The 23,701-nt window shown below is 37.2% G+C and overlaps 1 protein-coding gene across 6 annotated transcripts in view; it reads left to right on the forward strand.

The window, feature by feature from the left end:
• Window positions 1-23,701, forward strand: part of usp7 (ubiquitin specific peptidase 7 (herpes virus-associated)) — a 74,836-nt gene that overhangs the window by 35,083 nt on the left and 16,052 nt on the right. For 4 of the 6 annotated variants that reach the window (XM_072268958.1, XM_072268960.1, XM_072268961.1 and 1 more), the window contains 18 exons: window positions 1,744-1,832; window positions 2,095-2,203; window positions 3,206-3,336; window positions 3,844-3,898; window positions 5,658-5,738; window positions 5,886-5,976; window positions 6,055-6,137; window positions 7,022-7,131; window positions 8,512-8,668; window positions 11,827-11,989; window positions 12,586-12,716; window positions 15,218-15,352; window positions 16,081-16,182; window positions 17,571-17,676; window positions 18,670-18,762; window positions 18,839-18,906; window positions 19,376-19,476; window positions 23,100-23,253. In XM_072268958.1, the coding sequence (XP_072125059.1) occupies window positions 1,744-1,832; window positions 2,095-2,203; window positions 3,206-3,336; window positions 3,844-3,898; window positions 5,658-5,738; window positions 5,886-5,976; window positions 6,055-6,137; window positions 7,022-7,131; window positions 8,512-8,668; window positions 11,827-11,989; window positions 12,586-12,716; window positions 15,218-15,352; window positions 16,081-16,182; window positions 17,571-17,676; window positions 18,670-18,762; window positions 18,839-18,906; window positions 19,376-19,476; window positions 23,100-23,253 (1,959 nt within the window). The remainder of the gene's footprint in view (window positions 1-1,743; window positions 1,833-2,094; window positions 2,204-3,205; window positions 3,337-3,843; window positions 3,899-5,657; window positions 5,739-5,885; window positions 5,977-6,054; window positions 6,138-7,021; window positions 7,132-8,511; window positions 8,669-11,826; window positions 11,990-12,585; window positions 12,717-15,217; window positions 15,353-16,080; window positions 16,183-17,570; window positions 17,677-18,669; window positions 18,763-18,838; window positions 18,907-19,375; window positions 19,477-23,099; window positions 23,254-23,701) is intronic. The other 2 variants (XM_072268959.1, XM_072268962.1) reach the window with 1 other exon arrangement.

Consider the following 23,701-nt stretch of genomic DNA (forward strand, 5'->3'; position numbering starts at 1 on the left):
TAATTTCTTTCATCTGGCTACTCTTTTATTTGTATCTTAAAATGAAACTTAAGTGCAGAGTTATTGTGATTAATATTTCTGTTCAAGTTCACTGTGAACTGACTGTACATACAGCCAAACAAAAGAACATTTCTCTGGACCACGGTGCACAAAACATACACTTCACACAGCACATCAGCATATTGCCACAAATAAGTTATTAAGATAGAATTCAAAGTGCATGCAGTATGCAGCGCAGGTAAGCAATAAACAGTGAAACAACTCACTGTCCTAGTGATGAGATTTGGTGGTGGCAGGGCATTCATTAGTCTTATAGCCCGAGGGAGGAAGCTGTTACCCAGTCTGGCTGTCCTAATCATGATGCTCCTGCACCTCCTTCCTGACAGTAGTGGTTCAAAATGATTGTGGGATGGGTGGTAGGGATCCTCAGCAATGTTTTGGGCACATAGGTCTTTAATCTACGATGATCTGTTACATTCTGATTCCAGCTGGGTTTTAAATTTCTTCACATTTTAAAAATTATTATTGTTTTAGGAATTGATTATTCACTTGCATTATTTTTTGGTCTTTGATGCAAATAAAGAATTAGAATCAAATCTACTTGATTCTTAACTTAAAATTAAGTGATTTTGGAAATAATTTCCTGTCATTTCCAATTTGCCTGTGAAATCTTACAGCGGTATTTTAATCAGACTTAAGTGTCAGTCCTTTCTGAGGTCATGGTGTTGCTGTGATATTGTTTGCATTGTTGATATTTGTCTGGGATCGTAGTCTCTGAGTTAAAAATCATTGAATTTGAAGAATGTATCTGTTGATTTTCAAGAAAGGGCATTCTACATCATTGGGTAATTTGCTACATTGTCTTACTGATCAAAATTCAAAGCGCAGGGTTCATTTATTATCAAAGTTTGTATACCATATACAACATGGTGATTCATCTTGCAGGCAGCCACAAAACAAAGAAGCAAAAATCATTCACAAAAATCTCCACACCAGAAAGACAATCATAGATCCAAGGTGTTTTTTTTTAAAAAAAAAACAGATCATGCAAACAATTTGATTTTTTTTTTTAAAAAGCAGCAAAACAATCCACGAAACATGAACTACAGAGTTCCTGAAAGTCTGCAGCCATAGAGCTAGTAACTGTAACTGAGCCAGGAGTAAGATGGCTGCAGGCTACAGCCTCAGAGCCAGTTTCAATGCTGAGGTGAGTAAAGCCTCATGGAGTAGTGAGTTGAACACTGGTTCTTCCTCCACCCTCAGCCTGCACGCCTTAATCTTTTTAATCTGGTTTTGTGCTTAAATCAGCCAAAATAGTGATTCATTATCTGTTCTCAGGCCCAGGCCCTGACCCTTCAGTCCAGCCTGAAGTTCGCTCCAACAATGGCCACCGCGGCCATACTTGCATTCTTGACATTACAGTTCGTGAATATTTTAGGAAACCACAAAAATGCCAGGTTGTACAGGTGGTTCAAAAGCACACCTCCCAGTGGGAATTTGTAGTAGTTGTGGCCCTGAACAGGTATATTTAGTGGAATTGTTGGTAGGTTGGTTGAGCTGTCTGCAAAGCATTGCTGTGTCTAGCCAGCACCATATTTGCTATGCTAGTGCACTATGAATTCTGGTCTCATCATTTAGGCTGAAAGTTTCAGTTTACTGATAAAAATCACTTTTTTCCAGTAAGCAATGGAATGAGATTTCTAATTGAATAGCTCATTAAAAGCCTATTTAAAATCTCTTTAGGAAGCAACTGATGCTGAAAAAGGTTACATAGAAGATGACAAGGTTACATTTGAAGTCTTTGTTCAGGCTGATGCACCACATGGTGTAGCGTAAGTATTAGAATTATCATATCTTGGGTGTCTTGGAAGCTGATTAATGGAGAGACATTTACATGAATAGTTAATGGTTAAGTACATTGGTAATGTACAAAGAAACATTAAATCCTGATTTGTCACCTTGCTGATAAAACTTAGAATGGAAAATGGAAAAGCTTGCTTAACAATGCTGTTGAGCCTTCTAGGAAGCATGAAATCTTAAATTGGAAGCTGCTGAATTTTTGCAAAATGTACAAATTAATGTATTGTTTTTCAGGTGGGATTCTAAGAAGCACACAGGCTATGTAGGATTGAAGAACCAAGGAGCAACTTGTTACATGAATAGTTTATTGCAAACATTGTTCTTCACAAATCAACTGCGGAAGGTAATGTGGATGTCATTCCACAGATAAATTGGCAGATGAATGGTACTGCAGTCATTTTTTTCTGTACTTGTGATCCAAATTCAAAAATTTAAGAATTAAGCTTGCAAGCTAAATACCCAGGCAGTTCCCTTAGTATGATTGTGCTGCCACCACAGGTCCTGTGATAGATCATAATTTCTGCATCTGACCAATCAGTTATAGAAACTGCAACAATATGTTATGTAAGGGTAGGATCTGGCTTGGCTCTACTCAAAGATGAAGTTCCAGTATCCATGCTGAAGAGGTCTGGTGGTGCATATGCCCTAACCTTCACAGTTACCTCGTGAAAGTTGTTTTTTCACCGTGTACCATGAGGCTGATTTGCTTTGTCACTTTTCTCCTTGTGCTTTTTGGGTACAGTTGAAATAATACTTTCTTTGGATTATTCCCAGTGATATACAGAATACTGTATATAAAAATAAAAGCACAGGCTGGAAATCTGAAATCTAAAGAAAGTAAAAAATGCTCAGCAGGTTAGGCATCATCTGAGAAAAGAGAAATAGTTAATATTCTAGGTGCAAGATCCTTCAGAAGAAAACGGTTACCTTTGCAAGGAAGTGGGGATCGAGGTATAAAATAAAGGGAATATCTCTGTGAAGCCAAGTATAAGTTAATATGGCAGTTGAGTTGTGGCAGGCGACGTGAAGCTCGGGGTCACTGCTGAGGACTAACTGATTGCATTCATGATTAGGATCTTGTGTGGTGGTCACCGAAATGGCCACTGTTGCTTTGTTTATGTTTTAATTTTTTATTTTTTATTTTTATCTCTTGGCTACAAATTGGGCAATGCAACAATTATGTGGTATTTTGCAGTGCTACATCATTTGATTCAAATTTCACTTGTGTGCCAGTTTAATGCACTAATTTTGGAAGTGCTCATTCCAATTAAATTATAAATTGCTGTGATAATTTTTGTTCACCATTTTGTGATTTTTTTTCCAATAATTTACTGTCTTGTCATAGGCTGTCTATATGATGCCAACGGAAGGGGATGATTCATCCAAAAGTGTCCCTTTAGCATTGCAGAGGGTATTCTATGAGCTGCAACACAGTGATAAACCTGTTGGAACTAAGAAACTGACGAAGTCTTTTGGGTAAGGGGGAATGTGTACTGCCATGGGAGAAAATTACATTACCTGTTTTACCTTTGTAATGGGTTCCAGCTGCATTTTAGTATTTTACTGTGTGCCATACATTTTATGTTTTGATAGTTCTTCCCCAATGCTTGAACAATTAGATTGTAGATGATGTAATAATTAATACATCATTCTAAATAACAGCTAAATTTTAAAATGCAGCTTGGTGTATATTATGCTTTGTGAAAGCAACTGGGTGAAGGCTTGTTTGAATCTCTTGCATCCATCCGACTGTAGATATAACCATTGGGAAGTGTCTGTTTTGTAAGTAGAGTTAATTCCATAATCACAGTTTGCTGTCCATATCACATTACATTCTGTAACATTGAATGTTTTGTGGTGACCAACAATTTGAATTGGGCTTTGGGGGGAAAATTTGTGCACATCTGAAGTTGTAGTTCACCTTAAAGAACGTTACCATTTATGAACTGTAATAATTTAATGTACTAAATATTTTTCATGCAGCTGGGAAACACTAGACAGTTTTATGCAACATGATGTCCAGGAACTCTGCAGGGTGGTAAGTTTTTTTTCCCCTATATATAAATTCATTGCTTGCAGTTGTTACATTTAATTATCTTAATCCTGTAGCGTTTAATTCAATAATGTGTCTTGGGAACTTACAGATGTACATAAGTTGTTGTAGAATTGAGTATTTTTAAACTGTTCTTATTCACTGAACATTTGAAACATGCAGGCTTACACAAATTGAAGTCTCATGCTTCTTCTGCTGATCCAATGTTATCCTCAACACTGTTTTCCCACACACTCCATGGAATATATCCTAATAGTTTTAATCTTCTTGGTCTCCACCTTGAATATATTCAAAGACTCCCCAGCTGTGATTAAAATTAGTCATTGCCTTCAGAAGATTCCCCTCTCCGTCTTAAGTAGATTACTCCTCTTTCTGAAACTGGTCTATATTCCATTACATCCAACCTACCATTCCCACCACCCTTTAGAATCTTAAATGTTTCAAGGCATTTGTTTTTCTTTCATCCTAATTCCAGGGTATGCTCAGTCTTTATGTTAACCCTAAATCCTAAGAAATATCAACATGACTCTTATTTTGATTGCTTTCAATGCAGGTATATCTTTGCTTAAATATAGAGCCCAAAACTGTCCTTGTTGTATTCAGTGCCCCGTGAAATTTGAATTAAATGTTCCTTTTTTTTTAAAAAAAAGTTTGCATGCATAAGGATGAAGGGTAACATTTAATTAGATTTGCTAATCACTATATTTGCTTGCTAACAAATATTTTGTTCCCAGACAACAGATTCTGTATAATTGTATTTTCATTTTTTTCCCCTTCCTAAATTGATAAACCTCAATTTTGTGTGGATAAATATTATTTGATGTGTTGTAATCTTGGATTATTTTAAAACTGCATGTTTGGTGCTTGTAAATTGTTTGCTTTTAGAATATTTCAATAATTGGACTGATCTTTATTGGAAACTATATGGAAATTATGTAAAGTAATTTGCAACCCAAGCTCATATCTTGAATATTGAAATGGTATTTTGTATATCTGGTAGCAGCAACTACAATATTAATTACTCCTATCATAACTTGAGTATTGGTGCAACCATTTTCTTTTAATTTGTTAATTTCTGTGTTGGAAATGGGGTGTGAAATATTCCATCTGGTTGCATTAGGGTCTTAGCAAACTCTTGGGCATTGAAATAATATGCAAATATAAATACCTGCTCTCTGTGACCGTCCACGTGCCCTTATTTGCTGAGGACTGCCAATGGCAAAAGCACGGTACTGCAATATTAATGGTGACGTGAGACTTCAGATGCTGGAATCTGGAGCAACAAAGGATGTGCTGGAGGGACTGAGGATGAGACTGCATCAATGGAGGGAAGCAGACAGCTGGCATTTTAACCGTTTGCTGTGTGGGGCAATATTGTGCAGATGTTGCCTGACATGGAGTTTTTCCATCATTTGTTGCAGCATTTAATTGATATTTATTTCGGTTTTCATAAAGTAGGTAACAAGGTTTTGAATGGGCAAACAAAGTAAGCAAATCATTCCAAACTGAAGTGATTTAGAGCTGTTGTAATTACTTCAAAAATTTATGAATTCCCATAACAAACTTAGTATATTTATGAGCCATTATGATTGAAAAATCATAACATGCTTTTGTTTGGTTGGTGGCAAGATACACTATTGATCTGTGAAAATTATTCTAGTTAATACACTTTTGGTTTGTATTGTCATGAATTCTAGTCTTTTTTAAAAAAAAAGTAAATCTGACAGTGGAACTATTTTTCCAGCTACTGGACAATGTGGAGAATAAAATGAAAGGAACCTGTGTAGAGGGGACTATTCCAAAATTATTCAGAGGAAAAATGGTGGTAAGTGCTTTTTGAATTACTTGCTTAAAGTTTACATTGTTTGTTAATATCAAGTCAAAAAGAATTTCAGGATGTATATTGTATACATTTCTCTGACATTAAGTGTACCTTTGAAACCAATAAAGATTTTTATTTTTCTTTTTGAAGTCATATATTCAATGCAAGCATGTGGAGTATCGATCTGAGAGAATAGAAGATTACTATGATATTCAACTCAGTATAAAAGGAAAGAAAAATAGTGAGTACAACTATTATTTGTATCTTTAACTGTTTTGAATTGTAGCAAATTTACCAGCCTCTTGGTTTTGTTTCACAGTATTTGAATCTTTCAAAGATTATGTGGCAGTGGAGCAGCTGGATGGGGATAACAAATACGATGCTGGAGAGCATGGTTTACAGGTACGTTTCTGGTACTGATGTGTGGTATCACAGCATCAGTCATTTTAGTAAATATTTAGCAATGGGATATAGTTGTATTGAGACACCATGTTAAATATATGCATCAATTTGAATACAAGTTCTGTCACATTAACAATCTGTTTTATTTTAAGCCAAGTTTCATTCACTGCTTAATAGCATTTCCAGTTTTCAGCCTGAACTGGAATCATAGGAACATGCTTCCATTTGAAATGTTTAGTTGGTGGCAAGATACACTATCAATCTGTAAAACTTGGTCTAGTTTCAATTACCGAAGCTTACCTCCTGTACTTCAGATTGACTTCTATCAGTTTTCATACCAAATAAAACTAGAGCTGAATAATTAACTGTGACACTACTGCAGTGTTAACTGCTTTCCCCCTTCATCTTTTTTATTCTGATATTTGCCCTCTTCCTTTCAAGTTCTGGTGAAGAGTCTCAGCCCAACGTGGCAAATTTTTATTTCCCTCCAAAGATGCTGTTTGACCCGCAGAGTTTCACAGTATTTTGTATGTTACTCTATGTCCAGCATCTGCAGAATCTCTTGTCCATTTGATCATCTTTTATTGAGTCCTGTCAAGGCAAATTCAGTTAATTCCCTAATTCCAATAGTTTCCTTTCTTTAATCTTTTATTATTGTAAACCTGTTGCAGTGGTTGACTCATATCTAACTTTGCTATCTGCAGTCACTCCATAATTTGTAAAGGGCAGTTTTTCTTTAAAAACTACATCTGGTGAAATCATTACTAGGGTCCAATATGTGTCCGTATGTTGACCTTACTGTGCACCTGATGCATCGCTCTGTACTTGTCCTAAAGGGCATTTGATCTTGCGTGTATATGCTAATATTTATTTACTGTTTACAGGATGCAGAAAAAGGTGTGAAATTTCTTACTTTTCCACCAGTATTGCATCTTCAGCTTATGCGTTTCATGTATGACCCACAGACTGATCAGAACATTAAAATAAATGACAGGTAAGCATTTTTTTGGGGGAGGGGGAGCATTATGCCTTGACATTGGAAAATCTATTTCAAATTAAAATGGTACAGTTCCATTGAATATAATTCAAATATGAATTTTGGGTTCAGTGGGCTTCTCTACTTGCAACATGATGGCTAAATATAGTTTGTTTTGGGTCTGTCCAAGTTGTCATGTACAGTGGAAAATGAGTGCAGAACATTGTTCTAAGCAGTCTCAGTGCAATTAGTTTTAGATTCTAAATTGTACATGCATACTACTTTCTGCAGTTTTCAAGTTTAGTGTTCATGTTAACACCTGTAGTGGAGTAACTAAACCACTGCAAAATAGCTGGTGCATTTTCTCTCAAGTGCTCATGACAGCAGCCAAAGAGATTGTATACCAGGGCTCTACATTGAAACTTCACCACTAATGTTTTATGACAGATGTAGCACAACTGCTCCTCATTGCCTTCCTTGCATATAAGGAAAGTCAGATACATTAGATTGAGGTTATGAAAGAATCTGGATAGAAATTGTATTAACCTTAGTAAATTATTTATGCAGCCCTTTGAGTCTTTGGTAAATGATTGGGGTTTCTACTGTTAGAACTGTACTTTGTGTGATTGAGATGCATTTGTAATCAATTTTATATTAGAAATCTATTTATGGCTAAGTATGGAGAAAATAAAAAAGAATTGGCCAGGGAAATTTGGATCTGTAACATTGATGTATTTATTTCAGAATAATATGCTATGTGATACTGGTAAAATTTCTTGAAGGATGACAGTTGTTATCTGAGTTTGTTTAGGAAATGATTTGTAGTTATTACAAATATGAAACCTGCTTGCCTTTTGTTAGTGAGATGTGAAAAAGTAAGCCTATTTTCAAGTGCAAGGAAGTCCCATTTCATCAAGTTCAACTTCAGAATGCATATCTAGCTGATTAATTTTTAAATGATGACTGATGAGCAGTGATTAATGTAGTGAATTTTGTTTTTAAATTCATTTTGGGGATTTGGGCATCATTGGTAAAATCAATGTTTACTGTACATCTCTAATTGCTTTTGGGAAGATGGTAGTGAGCCATTGCAATTATCCTGGTGAGGATCATCCCACAGTGCCCTTGGGTAGGCAGTTGTGGGGTATTAAAAACGAAGAACCGGTACTGTCAGGATAGTGCCTAATTAAACTACCGACCAGTGGATCTATGGGATGTGAGAGCAAACTAGATCAGCCAGAGGGAACCCATGCATCACAGTGAGAATGTGCAAACACCACACAGGACCAAAGGTTAGGATTGAACCTAAAAGGCAGCTGTTCAATTCACTTTATATGAGCTACACTATAAAATGAGCAGTTTTCTCTTTCCAAAAACAGCTTCTCGTGTTTTTTCCAGATTTGAATTTCCTGAACATTTGCCCTTGGATGAGTTCCTTCAGAAACCTGACCCAAAGGATTCTGCTAATTACATTCTACATGCAGTGCTGGTGCACAGTGGGGATAATCATGGTGGACATTATGTAGTCTACCTCAACCCGAAGGGTGATGGAAAAGTGAGTATGTTTTAACAAAAAGTGTGGCATCTGTGCATGATGGGTGTACTATTTTTAAAAAGCTGCAGTAATATGTTGAATTTGTGGGTGATCAAAACTTGTATTTGAGCATAGTTTATCCTTGTGTTTATTTACTAGAAATCTATACAAAGTAAATTTATTTCCATAGAACATGCTGTATATGTTACCATATACAGGCCTAAGATTAGATTTTGTGGGCATACACAGTAAATCCAAGAAACACAATAGAATCAATGAAAACTGCACCCAATAGGACAGACAAGCAACCAATGTGCAATAGACAAACTGCAAACACTGCAGAAAAAATAATAATAGAAAATAATAAATAATCAAAAACATGAGATGAAGTGTCCTTGAATGTGAGTCCATAGGTTATGGGAATATTTCAATGATGGGGCAAGTGAACTTGTTCCCTTTGGTTCAAGAGCCTGAGAAGCAAGCATGACCTGGGTGGAGATGGGTGCTGCTTTCCTGCAACAGCACTCCATGTAGATGTGCTCAGTGATAGGGAGGGTTTTACCCATGATGACTGGGCTGTATTCACTCCTTTTATAGAAAATGGAAAATCAGAGGCATTGTTGGTGTTTCCATGCCAGACTGTGATGCAAATAGTCAGTATACTCTTAACCACACATTTATAGAAGTTTATTAAAGTTTTAGATGTTGAATCTTTTCAAACTTCTGTGGGAGTAGAGGCACTTCTTCTGCATAATTGCACTTGCGTGCTGGGCCCAGCACAGATCCTCTGAAATAACGCCAAAGAATTTAAAGATGCTGACCCTCTTCACCTCTGATTTTCAGTTGTGTGATGCTGCATCAGAACAGAAATAAAAACCTTTGTATATGAAGTCCCAGAGAAGGGCAGGAGGAGTTGGAAGTAGACCAGCATAGTAGTTAGGGTAACGCTTTTAACAGTGCGAGTAACCAGGGTTCATTTCCACTGCTCTCTGTAGGGAGTTCATATGTTCTCTTTATGACCACATGGGTTTCCTCCGAGTGTTCTGATTTTCTCCCCACTCTGAAGATGTACAACTTAGTGGGTTAATTGTTCACAAAGGTGTAACTGGGCAGCGCAGGCTTATTGAGCTGGAAGGGTGTGTTCTGTTTTTCTAACTAAATAATAAGTATTTGACTGGAGAGTAAGCAGAAAAGTAATGTCGTAACAAATTATAAACAAAGGTGGTGGTGATATGAAGATTCATATTTGGAGAAGAAAAATAGGGGTTAACCTTTCAGATTTTAAAAATCAGCTAGAAACTCGATTTGAAATTGAATCTAGTGTTAATTCCTGAAAGCATGAAAGTGGTTAATAAGAAAATTAAATTCTGTTCCTTGGGTAAAATTGGGCCTTGCTGGAGTGGCACAGAAGGACATTGCCAGAAGTGGCAAACACCTGGAAGCTCAGGTCATCTTTACATCTAACAACTATTCCCTAGAGCATTCATTCACTCTGTGTTTGTTAACACCATGTAGAAGAGACTGTAAAATGAGCACACCTTCAGAAGAGGTGCAAATGAATCCTGGGTTCATCTGCGAAATGTGTTTATGTTCTTGAATGATGGAATGGAAAGAGGCAACAAAGCAAGAGTTATTACCTCCCAGTTGCATGGGAAGGTTCAGTGAGAATGGGAGATGTTAATGAGGATGGAAGCACAAAGTAGAGCATCCTGGAGAGAAATATCCTTTGGAAATGTTACAAGGCAATGGAATGTCTAGTGGCAGCATACTGAAAAGATTTTTTTAAAAAATTATAGATTAGCTTTATTGTCACATGTGCATCGAAACAAAAGTGCAACTTCTTTGGTGTGTCAACGGCCAAAAGAGGGAGCATGTGCTGGGGCAACTCGTGTACGTCGCCATGCTTCTGGCGCCTACATATCCTGCCCACAACATACGAACTATAACTTGCAAGTCTTTAGAATGTGGAAGAAAATCGGAGCAGTAGGAGAAAAACCCATGCAGTCACAGAGAAAATATTCAGATTTCTAACAGGCAGCGGCTGGAATTGAACCTTGAACTCTGAGCTGTAAAGCGTTGTACTAACCACTATGCTACTGAGAAGATCATAGATTTGCAAAGTAGGCTTGCACTTGCATGGGAGGAGTGAGAATGCAAGAGTAATAAGCGCTAAGCTGGATACAAAACCTTTTCCAGCTTTTTTCTCCTATCTGACCAGTTCCAATGAAAGGTAGTTCATCTGAAACATTAACCCTGTTGTGCTCACTGTGGTTACTGCGGAGTCTGAGTACTTCCAGCTTTATTTCCAACATTCAGAATCTGGAGCAACTATACTTCATTAGGAGTTTGAAGAGATTTGGTATATCAACAAATACACTCAAGAGCTTGTATAGGTGTGTCATGGAGAGCATTCTGATAGGCTGCATCACTGTCTGGTATGGGAGGGCTACTGCACAGGACTGAAAGAAGCTGCAGACGGTGGTAAAATTAGTTGGCTCCATCTTGGGTACTAGCCTACAAAGTACTCAGGACATCTTCAAGGAGCGGTGTCTCAGAAAGGCAACATCTATTATTAGGGATCTCCAGCACCTAGGGCATGCCCTTTTCTCACTGTTACCATCAGGTAAGAAGTACTGAAGCCTTGAAGGCACACACTCAATGATTCAGGAACAGCTTTTTCCCCTCTGCTCTCTGATTCCTAAATGAACATTGAATCTGTGAGCACTACCTCACTTTTTTTTACTATAATTTGTTTTCTGCACAATTTTTAATCTATTCGATATGTGTCTACTGTGATTTACTTATTGATTATTTTCTTTCTTCTATATTATGTATTGCATTAAGCTGCTGCTGCTAAGTTAACAATTTTCAGAATACATGGTGATAATAAACCTGATTCCGATTATTTTACTTTTGTAGTTTTGAGTTTCACTGCTATTTTTCACCCTCTTCCCTGCTTTCATTCTTGTCTTGCTTTCATATCTGGTGAAAAGTTACTGACTTGAAATGTTTACTTTGTTTTCTGTACACAAATGTTGCCTGATCTGTTGAATATTTCCATAGTTTTGTTTTTATATCTGAGTATCAGCAATCACCTTAGAGCATTTTAGTTAATTTGAAGAAATAACTTTAATGATCTGTTTTAATTAAACTTATAACTTGTCTTGGGCTAAAATTAGACATTTGTTTTTCTCGAGTGGTGTAAATTCGATGACGACGTTGTATCAAGGTGTACAAAAGAAGAAGCAATTGAACACAACTATGGGGGTCATGATGATGACTTGTCTGTGCGACATTGCACTAATGCCTACATGTTAGTGTACATCAGGGAATCAAAACTAAGTAAGTAAAATTATTTGCTCGTTGAAATGCCTTCTGTGGTCCTACAGTTTTAGTATACCTTTCAGTGCGCATATTTACCAGCAGACTTAAGCCATCTGTTCTCAGACCTAAGACGTGAAGTCCTGTCGTGTATATGCAGTGGGACTGGCCAAGTTAAAGTATAGTTACCCAGTTAATCTACGCGGGTAATATAAAGCTTTGGGCTGCTCATTTATGTAACCCTAAGGTTTGACATATATGACAAATTCTACACGAGGGCTTGGAAAGCAAATCTCTTCCAATGTTGTGTACATAGTTTTCTTTGACTGAATTGTTAAATCTGTCTTTACAAGTGGAATTAGGAGTCAAATCCAAAGAAAAGTATGCTCTGGCTATTATTTACAATTGTTATCAATAAATTCAGTTTAATTTGAAATATCTGCAAATTCACTTATTTGCCTGTAAAATAATGAAGTTGCTGGCTGTAAAGTACCTTGAGTCATATTTGGAGTGCAAAGGGCTTGTATTGTACTTGTATTATTATGAATATCTATCTTGATATTGTAAGCTTGAGATAGTTCATGAGAACACAGATATTCAAACAATTGTGTTTACAGGTGAAGTGTTGCAAGCAGTCACAGACCACAACATTCCACAACAACTGGTTGAGCGTCTTCAAGAAGAAAAGAGAGTAGAAGCTCAGAAGAGAAAGGAAAGGCAAGAGGCACACCTCTACATGCAAGTGCAGGTATAACTGTGTTCATAGATCAGTTTACTCCATGATAACACAAACATAGAACATAGAAAACCTACAACCCAATACAGGCCCTTCAGCCCATGATGCTGTGCTGAACGTAAGACCGTAAGATATAGGAGCAGAAATGGACCATTTTGCCCATCGAGTCTGCTCTGCCATTCAATTATGGGCTGATCTAATTCTTCCAGTCATCCCCACTCCCCTGCTTTCACCCCATACCCATATCCAAATCATTGACATACATCGTAAAAAGCAGCAGTCCCAACACCAACCCCTGTGGAACTCCATGTACTTACTTTAGAAATTACCTAGGGTTACCCATAGCCCTTATTTTTCTAAGCTCCATGTACTTATCCAAGAGTCTTTTAAAAGACCCTATGGTGTCAACCTCCACCATCGCACTCGCCACCCTCTGCGTATTAAGAAAAAAAACACCTGCCCTTGACATCTCCTCTGTACCTACTTCCAAGCACCTTAAAGCTGTGCCCTCTCGTGTTAGCCATTTCAGCCCCGGGAAAAAGCCTCTGACTATCTACACAAGCAATGCCTCTCATCTTGTACACCTCTATCAGGTCACCTCTCATCCTTCCTGATATGTCTATCAACACTATGCTCAAGTGTGCAGAATTTGTCTCTGAACTCAAGAAGTTGACCAATGTACCTGAAAATTAAATGTGGAATAAATCCAGACTAGATTCTTTTAGCTCTATGCTGCTTTGATGTCAGTGGATGTTGTTTACTTGGATCTTCAGAAGGCATTTGACAAATGCCATACACAAAGCTATTGAAGATGAGAGCCCATGGTATTACAGGAAGGATCTAGCACAGACAGAAGATTGGCTGACTGGCAGGAGACAAATAGTGGGATTCAAGGTGACCTTCCCTGGTTGGCTGCCAGTAACTAGTGGTGTTCCACAGGGGTCAGTATTGGGACCGCTTCTTTTCACGTTACGTCAATGATTTGGATGACGGAATTGATGGTTTTGTGGCCATGTTTACAGGTGATACAGTGATAGGTGAAGGGGCAGGTAGTGTTGAGGACACAGAGCCTGCAGAAGGTCTTGGATTGGGATAATGAGTAAAGAAGTGGCAGATGGAATATAGTGTTGCGAAGTATATGGTCATGCTCTTCAGTGGAAAGATTAAAGGACCAAGCTGGTTTCTAAACAGAAAATTCAAAAATCAGAATTATAGAGGGACTTGCAGTTATTGTGTAGGATTCCCTACAGGTTAACTTGCAGGTTGAGGTAGTAATAAGCAAATGCAATTTAGCATTCACTTCAAGAGGACTAGAATATAAGAGCAAGGATGTAATGCCAAGGCTTTATAAGGCACCGATGAAGCCTCACTTGGAGCATTGTGAGTAGTTTTGGCCTCTTATCTCATAAAAGTTGTTGTGGCATTGGAGTGTGCCTAGAGGTGGTTCATGAGAATGATTCTGGGACTGAAAGTGTTATCGTTTGGGGAGTGTTTTGATGCCTCTGGGCATGTACTTGCTGGAGTTTAGAAGAATGAGGGAAAACTTATCGAAAGGTCCATATAGAGTGGATGCAGAGAGGATGATTCCTATGGTGGCTGAGTCCAAGACCAGAGGGTACAGCCTCAGAATAGAGGGACATTTATTTGGAGCAGTTGATGAAGAGTTTCTTTAGCCAGAGGGTGGTGAATCTGTAAAATTCATTGCCATAGGCGGCTGTGGAGGCCAAATCATTGAGTATATTAAAGCAGAGGCTGTTATGTTTGTGATTAGTCAGGATGTCAGAGGTTATGGGGAAAAGGCAAGAGGTTGGGGGGATAATAAATGATGGTGCAGACTTAATGGGCCAAAATGGCCTAATTCTGGCTATCTCTTGGTCTTAAGGTCTTTTGTTGCCCTTCAGACTGTTTTACTTTTTACTTGTACACTTTCCAGATGAATAAAATTCACTTCCATTTTTAAATAATTGCTAATTCCATCTTTGCCCCACAATTACTTGAAAGCTACTCAAATCTTTTATCCTCGTGTGAAAATTAGAGGAGTGGCATTGTCTTTTGTCCCTTTTTTTGGTTGTATTTAAAGTTTCCCTTTTTTGTTTACCACTTCATTGGTTTCTTTTGTCTGATTTCCTGTGACAAGACTGGGATGCTGTTCAGCTTTTCAGCAGTACATGAAATAAACATTATGACCACTACTTAATCTATTTCTAATCTAACCTTTCCAGATTTACTTTATCCAGATTTCCATGAGAACTAAATTTTCACAAACTTGTCTCACTTCCATTCTCTTGATGTGTTTGCTCTGATGTCTGCTTTGTACTTGATCCTTGTCACCTTTACACAAGACAAAGCTGAAACAGCTACTTTATTTAGTCCTCTGCCCAGAATTTATTTTAAACCATCTGCATCCAATTTCATTTGTTAAAATCACACTTAAAATTGCAAGAAATGAAGTGACTGAGATGAAGAAAAATATGCAGTATGACTGTGCAGCTAATTCCAACATTTTATTTCAGATAGTAACAGAAGACCAGTTCTGTGGACATCAGGGTAACGATATGTATGATGAAGAAAAAGTGAAATACACAGTGTTCAAAGTCCTCAAAAACTCCACACTTGCAGAATTTGTTCAGAATTTATCACAAACAATGGTGAGTATTTCAGTAGGAGCTGGATAGTGTAAATCAATGAGATTTGCTGTTATTTGCCTCATTATCATTTTGTTATGCTTTTGGTACTTCCCTGGATTACAGCTGAGGGTACCAGAACTGGCAAGTTGATCATTTCAGTTCTACTTTGGATGCCCTGCCTTCAACTACGGGATGTTAAATCCTTGAACTCATTCCTTAAAATTCTGTATTATTTTCACACAAGTGTTTTTTTAAGAGTGGCACGTGCGGTCTTTTGTCCAAATATTTATTTATATTACCTCTTTCAAGAAAAAAATGCTACCAGAAGTTGGATCAGATTCTGGTACTTGGGATACGAGTGATAATGGGGTAGAAGATTAAATTACTTAAATCATTTTGGAGAGAGTAACTGACTTGCATGATAATGTTCAATTATTTGTAAATTATAATCCAAGAAACATTAATGAGTTGTTGGTATGGATGTTGATGTGGTATACAGGAGCTGAGATGCTCTAGTTTTAGATGGAGCTTTTGTTTGACTAATAAATGGAGTGCAGATTAAGGAGTACTTTGTTTTCGATATCATTGAGCTTACTGAGCGGCTGTCAGCTACATTTATTTAAGCAAATGGGAAATATTCTGTGGTACCTTTGACTTGTAGATATTAGAGCAAAGTTGTGTATTAAAATATGATTAATGGTGCTTTTCCCAAGACTTTCATCCAGTATATTATCCTTTCTATTATTTAGGGTTATCCACAGGAACAGATACGGTTATGGCCAATGCAAGCCCGGAGTAATGGAACTAAGAGACCAGCAATGTTGGATTATGAAGCAGATAGCAACAAAACGGTAAGTGTGTGTTCCCATATGCCATAGTTGTATTTCACTTTATTTTATTCCTCAAATCCTAAATATAATCTGAAGATTTGGCCGCCTTAAGTCTCCAGTTTATGTAAAAACCTTAACATAGACTGGATGTAAAAAAAAAAGCTGTCTAGTTTGTGTTAGAAATATAGACCTTTATTTTCTCTTGTTGAAAAGTAATATTGTCAGGCTGTTACCGTAATTTTTCCGAACTTTAGGTGGCACACTGGTACAGCTCTTAGTGCCAGAGATTCTGGTTCAGTTCTAACCTTGGATGCTGTGTGAAGTTCTCCCTGAGACTATGTGGGTTGTGGTTGGTTGGTTAATTAGCCACTCCATGTTGCTCTTAGTGTGTTGGTGAGTGACAGAATTTGGAGGGATAAATGTAAATTAATAGCTGAAGGTCACTGTAGATTGAGCCAAAATGGGCCTGTTTTTGTGGCACGGTTTCACGGAGCTTTTACAGATGGCCTTTTAAGTGCTACATAGCTGAGATTCAATTAACTACTTAGATGTCATGTACTTCAGATCCATTATCTGTTGCAGGAAAAAAACACATTTTTCACAGTTAAAATTTGGAGAGATGACTTGTAAGCCATCTCTAGTCCAGTAATTTTGAATTTTCTTCATTTTGTGGAACTTAAAATAAGAAAGTGATGTGGGAAAAGAGGGGTTTAGAAAAGAAATTCAGTTGTTAGCAGCAATGAATGAAGAGGCAACCTATAAAGTCGGGCAGAAAACAAGGGAGATGGGTCTGCAAGTATCCAGGATAAAGTTACGTTATCACTTAAGCTGGGCTGTAAATTTACAGTGGTGCACTACTTTTTAATGAAAATAAAATGCAGGTGTTCAGCTTCAAAAGTTCAAAGTAAATTTATGATCGAAGTATGTATATGCCATCGTGTACTAGAGATTAATTTTCTTAAATTCACAGTAGAACAAAAACACAATAGAATCAATGGAAAAACTGCCCACAATGAGAAACAAACAATGTGCAAAAGACGACAAACTGCAAATATAGATAGATGATACTGAGAACATGAATAATACCGTAGAAAGAATGGTTTATGTTTTAGGCTTTGAAATGATTTGTTTCATCACAGATGCTGATTGTCTTTAGGAGGATTTCATGCACTTTCTTGCACTAATTCTGATTGAGTGTTCATTATAAATAACTATCCAACATTTATCAGAAGCCACCTGCTTTGTATATACTGTATATTCTGCTTGGTATGTTGTCCATTCAATCAGTGTAGTTTGCATTTTAAATCATTTCAGTGTAGAAAAAGTTTTCATTTGATTTTTAAAACATTGTAACACAGTCAATTTTTGAGTTAAATGTGTTCTCATAACCAAAATTTGATTTCCCTTAGATGATTGAATTGAGTGATAATGACAACCCATGGACAATATTTCTAGAAACAGTAGATCCAGAGTTAGCAGCCAGTGGAGCAACATTGCCTAAATTTGATAAAGATCGTAAGTCCATGTTAATGTATTATGTTGATTTGTGATTATAGACAGCAGTTAAATTTTTTGATTTTGTCGTTAAAGGCAGCACTACTCTGGGCAGTTTAGGCGCTGTGATGCTAGAAAATACGCTGCATCGTGTGATATTATGTGAATCCATGTCACATCAGGTTGAAAATAAACTCAGTTAATTTATTTACTGTTTTGCCACACAAATAATAACATACTTGCACATGTGTTTTGTGAGTGCAAATTTTATTCTATAACTCAAATTTTAGGCTAGTGATTTGTGACCTCTAGGGGGGAATTTGTGTAACTCAAGATTTTAACACAGGGATTGTCTGTACTTAGTTGGAGACGGCTGTTAAAGATTACAGGTTACCTTTGTCACATGTACATCAAAAGCATGCAGTGAAATGTGTAGTTTGCGTTAGTGACCAACACAATATGCTGGGGTCAGCCTGCAAGTGTTACCATCTTTCTGCTGTCAATAAAAGATGCCACTTTCTAACCTAACCTGTATGTCTTTGGAATGAGGGAAAAAACTGGAGCATTCAGAGGAAACCCACGTGATAACAGAGGAATTGGGAATTGAATCCCAATCTTCTGATCAGTCACTGGTGCTATAAAGTGTTGTGCTGCTCTGCTACCATGCTGCCACCATGGTACGGTATTAACATTAGGAGTAAATGACACAATGTAATAGGAGCATGAGTAGGCCACTTAGCCCCATAAACTTACCCCATCATTCAGTACTATCATGGCTAAACTGCTGTCCTCACTGTTTTCTCCATAACCCTCAGTTCCTCTTTCAAATCTCTAACTAGCACTACTTTATTTCTTGTTATTTATCAGTCTTGTTCTTGAGCGGTCCAACACAGAATGTAGCCATATGCAGCAGGAGCAGAATGCCACTTGGTTGTAAACTTTTACTTCCTTTCATGTCATTGCTTCTTGCGAACAATAACATCGATAATACCATAAAACAATTTTTTTTTCCAGATGACGTGATGTTGTTTTTGAAGATGTATGACCCCAAAACTAGGAGTTTAAATTACTGTGGACATATCTACACACCTATATCCTGTAAAATCCGTAAGTTCCCAATTGATATTGCAAATATTAATTTTGAAAGTATTCTAAATAATAACTTGTGCACTATTTTATGCAGGTGATTTACTGCCGATCATGTGTGAGAGAGCAGGGTTTCCGCAAGGAACTAGTCTTATCCTCTATGAGGTATGATGAACATAACAAACATTAAAATAGTTTTGAAATATTTGATTAAAGCCATAGCATTGCTGTATGAATCTAACTTCAGATGTCTCTTTTGGGAATTAGTAAATCAAAGGATGGATGATTCAAATACTAAATGATCCTCATACTTTGGACTACTTTTGCACTTCTACTCAGGAAACAGCCTGTGTTTGATGTCTAGTGTGAGAAAGATGTAAATACATTCAAACAATGTAGATGAGTTAAATGTTTAACAGTAAAATGTGTTGAGCTATTTATTAAATAAGTAACAAACTTATTTTCCATGTTTTTTTCAGAAATACAAAATTCTCTTTTTTAAAACTGGAATAAATTTTTATTTGATATCTGGTTGTTGAACAATGTGGCTTTTATAATTATGGCAACAGATAAATGTAACAATTTGATATTTTTTAAAATCTGCTTTAATTCACTTATTCTGTCTTTACTTTAGGAAGTAAAACCCAATTTAACTGAGAGAATTCAAGATTATGAGGTGTCCCTTGATAAAGCACTTGATGAACTCATGGATGGTGATATTATAGTATTTCAGAAGTAAGTAATGTTTTTGAGTTAACTAAGGGGTCCAACTCGTCAGGTTATGTTTTGATCTGATGAGTACTTTATTAACTTGTGGGATGGTAGGGCCTGAAATCCCAGAAAATTGAGTGGGGTAGCAGCAGTAGTGATTGCAAATGTACACAACTGTATGAAGCTGTTGTAAGTAGTTCTGCTATCGAAATTCATCAGAAGTAATTTCATTGCATTCATTTTAAATAACTCTTTAAAAATTTAAGGGATTTTTATGCAAAAAAAAAGTTTCCTTGCCTTTATATATTTTTAAATCCTATTGGAGCAAGCCAAATGACCTTCTTGACCTGCCTGCTGAACCTTTGTTTATAATTGTGTTCTAATTTTCCACCCACCCATTTGGTGCTGGATAACAATAGGGCAATTTTGGTTTGTAATTTGTTTACCATATTTATCATTTAATGGAGTAAGATGCAACAGGCTGTTTTCATTACAGTGTACTTCCCAAAAGCCTATTTGTGCAGGATTTTACCAGGTGGAAAGCATCTAGTCTTAGCCAGGTGTACTTTCAAAATTGGTCTTGATGTGCTTCCCAACAATATAACTGAAATGTATTTAGAATGGGAATCCAGGCTGATTTCCACCCCACCCCAACCCCTGGAACTTCATGTTAATTGAAGTGCCTCCACTCCTGTTCAATTCTTGGCAGGTATTTTGTGTATGGGCCGAGATTTAGACTGGGGTTTCATGTTTTTAAACATGGTTCTGGCAGTAATTTCTTATTCTTCAGGCCATCAAGTGAGCTTTGTGCTTGTGTGCTTGATTTCTGAGATTATACAACACAGAAGCAGGCCGTTTGCCTCAGAGTGATTATGTGCACAGACCCCATTTCCACGTGTTTTCCTACAACCCAGGGGCAATTTACATTTGTCGTTTAAACAACTTGCATGCCTGTGCTATCTGGGTGGAAACCTGATTACTGGGGCAAGCTACACTGTCTCATGAAGAATGGGCAGGCTCCATGCAGACAGCAACCAAAGTCAGAATCAAACCCGAATCTCTGGAGCTATGAGACAGCTGCAATGGCTACTGTGCTACTATGCCACCGTGATATATTGATTGCACTACAGTTTGACTCTAGAGTTCTCATCTGACTCTGGATTTTTTTTCTATCTGCAGCCCTTTTCAGCTCTCGGAGATTAACAATTAGTATTGATGTGGTTTGAGCTGGGGGAAGCATTTTTTTTGTATAGCACTGCAATGGATTGCTGCATTTCATCAAAACTTATGTTCTAGTTAAAGTCTACAGTGGTGCTACCTACAGTTTGGTTTTCTCTTAAACTATAAAGGAAATGAAAACACAACTGTAATCAGTGACACTGGATACTTGTAACTATTTGATTTCTTTCCAATTTGGTGGCTCAAAGCATATTCCACCTTATTTTTCCAGTATTTTGCAGGTATCAAAATTTGCTACCCCAGCTCAAAATGTAATCCGCCCTGCAGACGCACAAAACATCAGTGTGAGTTACTGCTCAATTGTGACAGGCTCCAGACCTCAGCTTGCTTCCACATTGGGTAATGAAATTGCCTAGCCTTTGCATGTTTATCCTTACGATTGGCAAGAGGTGCTATTCAATGTTGGAAAGCCAAAAATTATAGCTAGCAAGTCAAGCATTCAACAGTTGTGTTATTGATGTACACTTGGATGTTGCACACATTCTGTTACTGTGTTTTTAAGCCTAGCTGTACAACAAAAACATCAAGGACATTGTCATTCATTATTTTTAGTTAGATATGTGACCACCACACATGACGTGTAATATTGGTTCTTCAATTAAAATATTGCATGCTTATAAGTTACTTCCTTTTGACTTGTAATGTGCTGGAACATGGATACTAGAGGGCAATAATAAAGTTCCAAGATATTGTTTAAATAAATTCTTTGAGAAATCTCAAAACTTTTTTTTAGGATGTTATGTTCTGCCATTTTAAAAGTAAATAGTTGACAACACAAGTTTTTATGGCAAGGGATTATGTTGATCTTCAGTGTATTTTTGAAAATCTTGGCATAATGTGGGTAGAATTATTTCTCTATTTGCACGTCGGCTTACATTTCTTATCTGCTGGAGTTAGATGTTTGTGGTGGCTGGTCATTGGGTTACTTGCCATAAGTCTGCATCTCCAGTGATTTCCCCCCCAGCGTTTTCCAGTGGAAACAAATGGAAGAATGGTCAGAATTGGCCTATCACTCCAGCCTACAAGTTTCAACTGAGCCTAGTGAATAGTAGCAAATTGAAGTTGTTCCCCTCTGCCGAATGCTTTTCTTGTGCTATAATTTTCATAATTTTACTTCTAATTTACCTTCTAGCTATCATGCTCATCCAATTCCTTTATTTTCTGTTCATCCCTACTCCTTGAATCTTAGCTTATCTTTATATCTTCCTCCTTAAATTGGGCATTTTTCTAATAAGAGGAATAAATAGAACTGATCATTTGATATTGATTAGCATTCTTCTGAGCAGGGAAGCAGAATTATCATAAAATCTGCTGGACAAGTGTTATGCTAAATTCTGGAGTCTTGGATTTAGAGTTACAATCCCAAAATATGTGATCATCATTAGCGAAGAGATGAGGGTATGCCCTGCTGTATATTTTTAAAGTTTCTGATGTGGAAAATGAGCCAATTGTTGGCTTACCAGGGAATGGAGGGATGTACTGCTTGGCTAAATAGGTGTAAGTGGATATAAAGATTCAACAGAATTAATATTTGCTTTGTGACCACTTCAAGCAACATTTGAGCACAGGATTCCCCCGCTATCCGAAAGTAGAGCCTTCCTATGAAACCTTTCGTAAGCCGAAATGGCATAAAGTGAAGAAGCAATTACCATTAATTTATATGGGAAAAATTTTGAACGTTCCCTGACCCAAAAAAAATAACCAAATCATACCAAATAGCACATAAAACCTAAAGTAACACTGACATATAGTAAAAGCAGGAATTATATGATAAATACACAGCCTGTATAAAGTAGAAATAATGTATATACAGTGTAGTTTCACTTACCAGGATCAGCAAGTTATAGCCAAAAACCAATTTGTAGGGAAAAAATCAGTGCGTACACCTACCCGCGCAAGGCTTCACGGTCATGGTAGTCTTTCTTGGGGTAAACAGAAGTTTAAAGCGGGCTCTGGCGCCGTTTCTTGAACCTTACTTCACAGAGAGGTAAGCTCCCAGGGAAGGAGCTTGGTGGCGCTGCTCGGGGCGCAAGCTGCCTCTATAACGGCTTGCTGCAAAACAAACGCTGAACGCTATTTTCGCTTTTGGTAAAAGTGAAAATCCTCGTTCGGTTAACGAAAATGGGTACTAACGTAGGTCTTTTGTAAAAGCAAAGTGGTGTAAAGCGAACATTCGTAAAGCGGGGGACACTTGTATAGTGGAATCGAGTTTGTACTCAGCAATTTTAACACTTTCCAATTAGAGTTAATGGAATTTTCTCCCTTCTTCCCACGTCATTGAAGTTGTGAATATTATATCATAAAGAGTAAACTTTGATTGCATGGCAGGCACAAAACATAATTGAGTTCATGTTTGGAAGAATTGCTTGGCCATGTAGAGTCATTGAAATATTTTGACTGGTTTTCAGGGATGATCCAGAAAATGACTCCAGTGAGTTACCAACAGCAAAAGATTATTTTCGGGATCTCTACCATCGGGTTGATGTCATCTTTTGTGATAAGACTATTCCTAATGACCCAGGCTTTGTGGTCACTCTGTCTAATAGAATGAACTACTTTCAGGTATGAAAGTTTTGACATATGTTCGATTTAGGGCTTAAATAGGTGTTGTAAAATTTAGACTCAAGTGATATGAATTTGGCTACACTGAGCCAATACCAACAATTGCACCATCCATTTAAAGCGTTCTGAAGGTGGGCATTGAATATTTTACAATGCATGTAGATTATCTCTGGGTTTGGTAGTTATGTTTGCAACTAAACATTCCTATTACTTTAGCTTTGGTTTATCAGCTATATCAAAAAGCTGACCTTTTAAGTCTTAATACTGTTAAGTCAAATACTGCTTATTTGATAGGTGACATTTGTGTAATTCCTTTAATACAGTGAAATTTATTAAGGGGCTTAAATGAGGGATTGTTTTACAAAATGTAATACACCAACTAAGGTGATTTCAAGTAAAGGGCAGAGCCCATAACCTTCAGGAATATAAAATGGATTATTTTAAAATG

Source organism: Mobula birostris, chromosome 9 (assembly GCF_030028105.1).
Source record: "Mobula birostris isolate sMobBir1 chromosome 9, sMobBir1.hap1, whole genome shotgun sequence".
Taxonomy (NCBI): Eukaryota; Metazoa; Chordata; class Chondrichthyes; order Myliobatiformes; family Myliobatidae; genus Mobula; species Mobula birostris.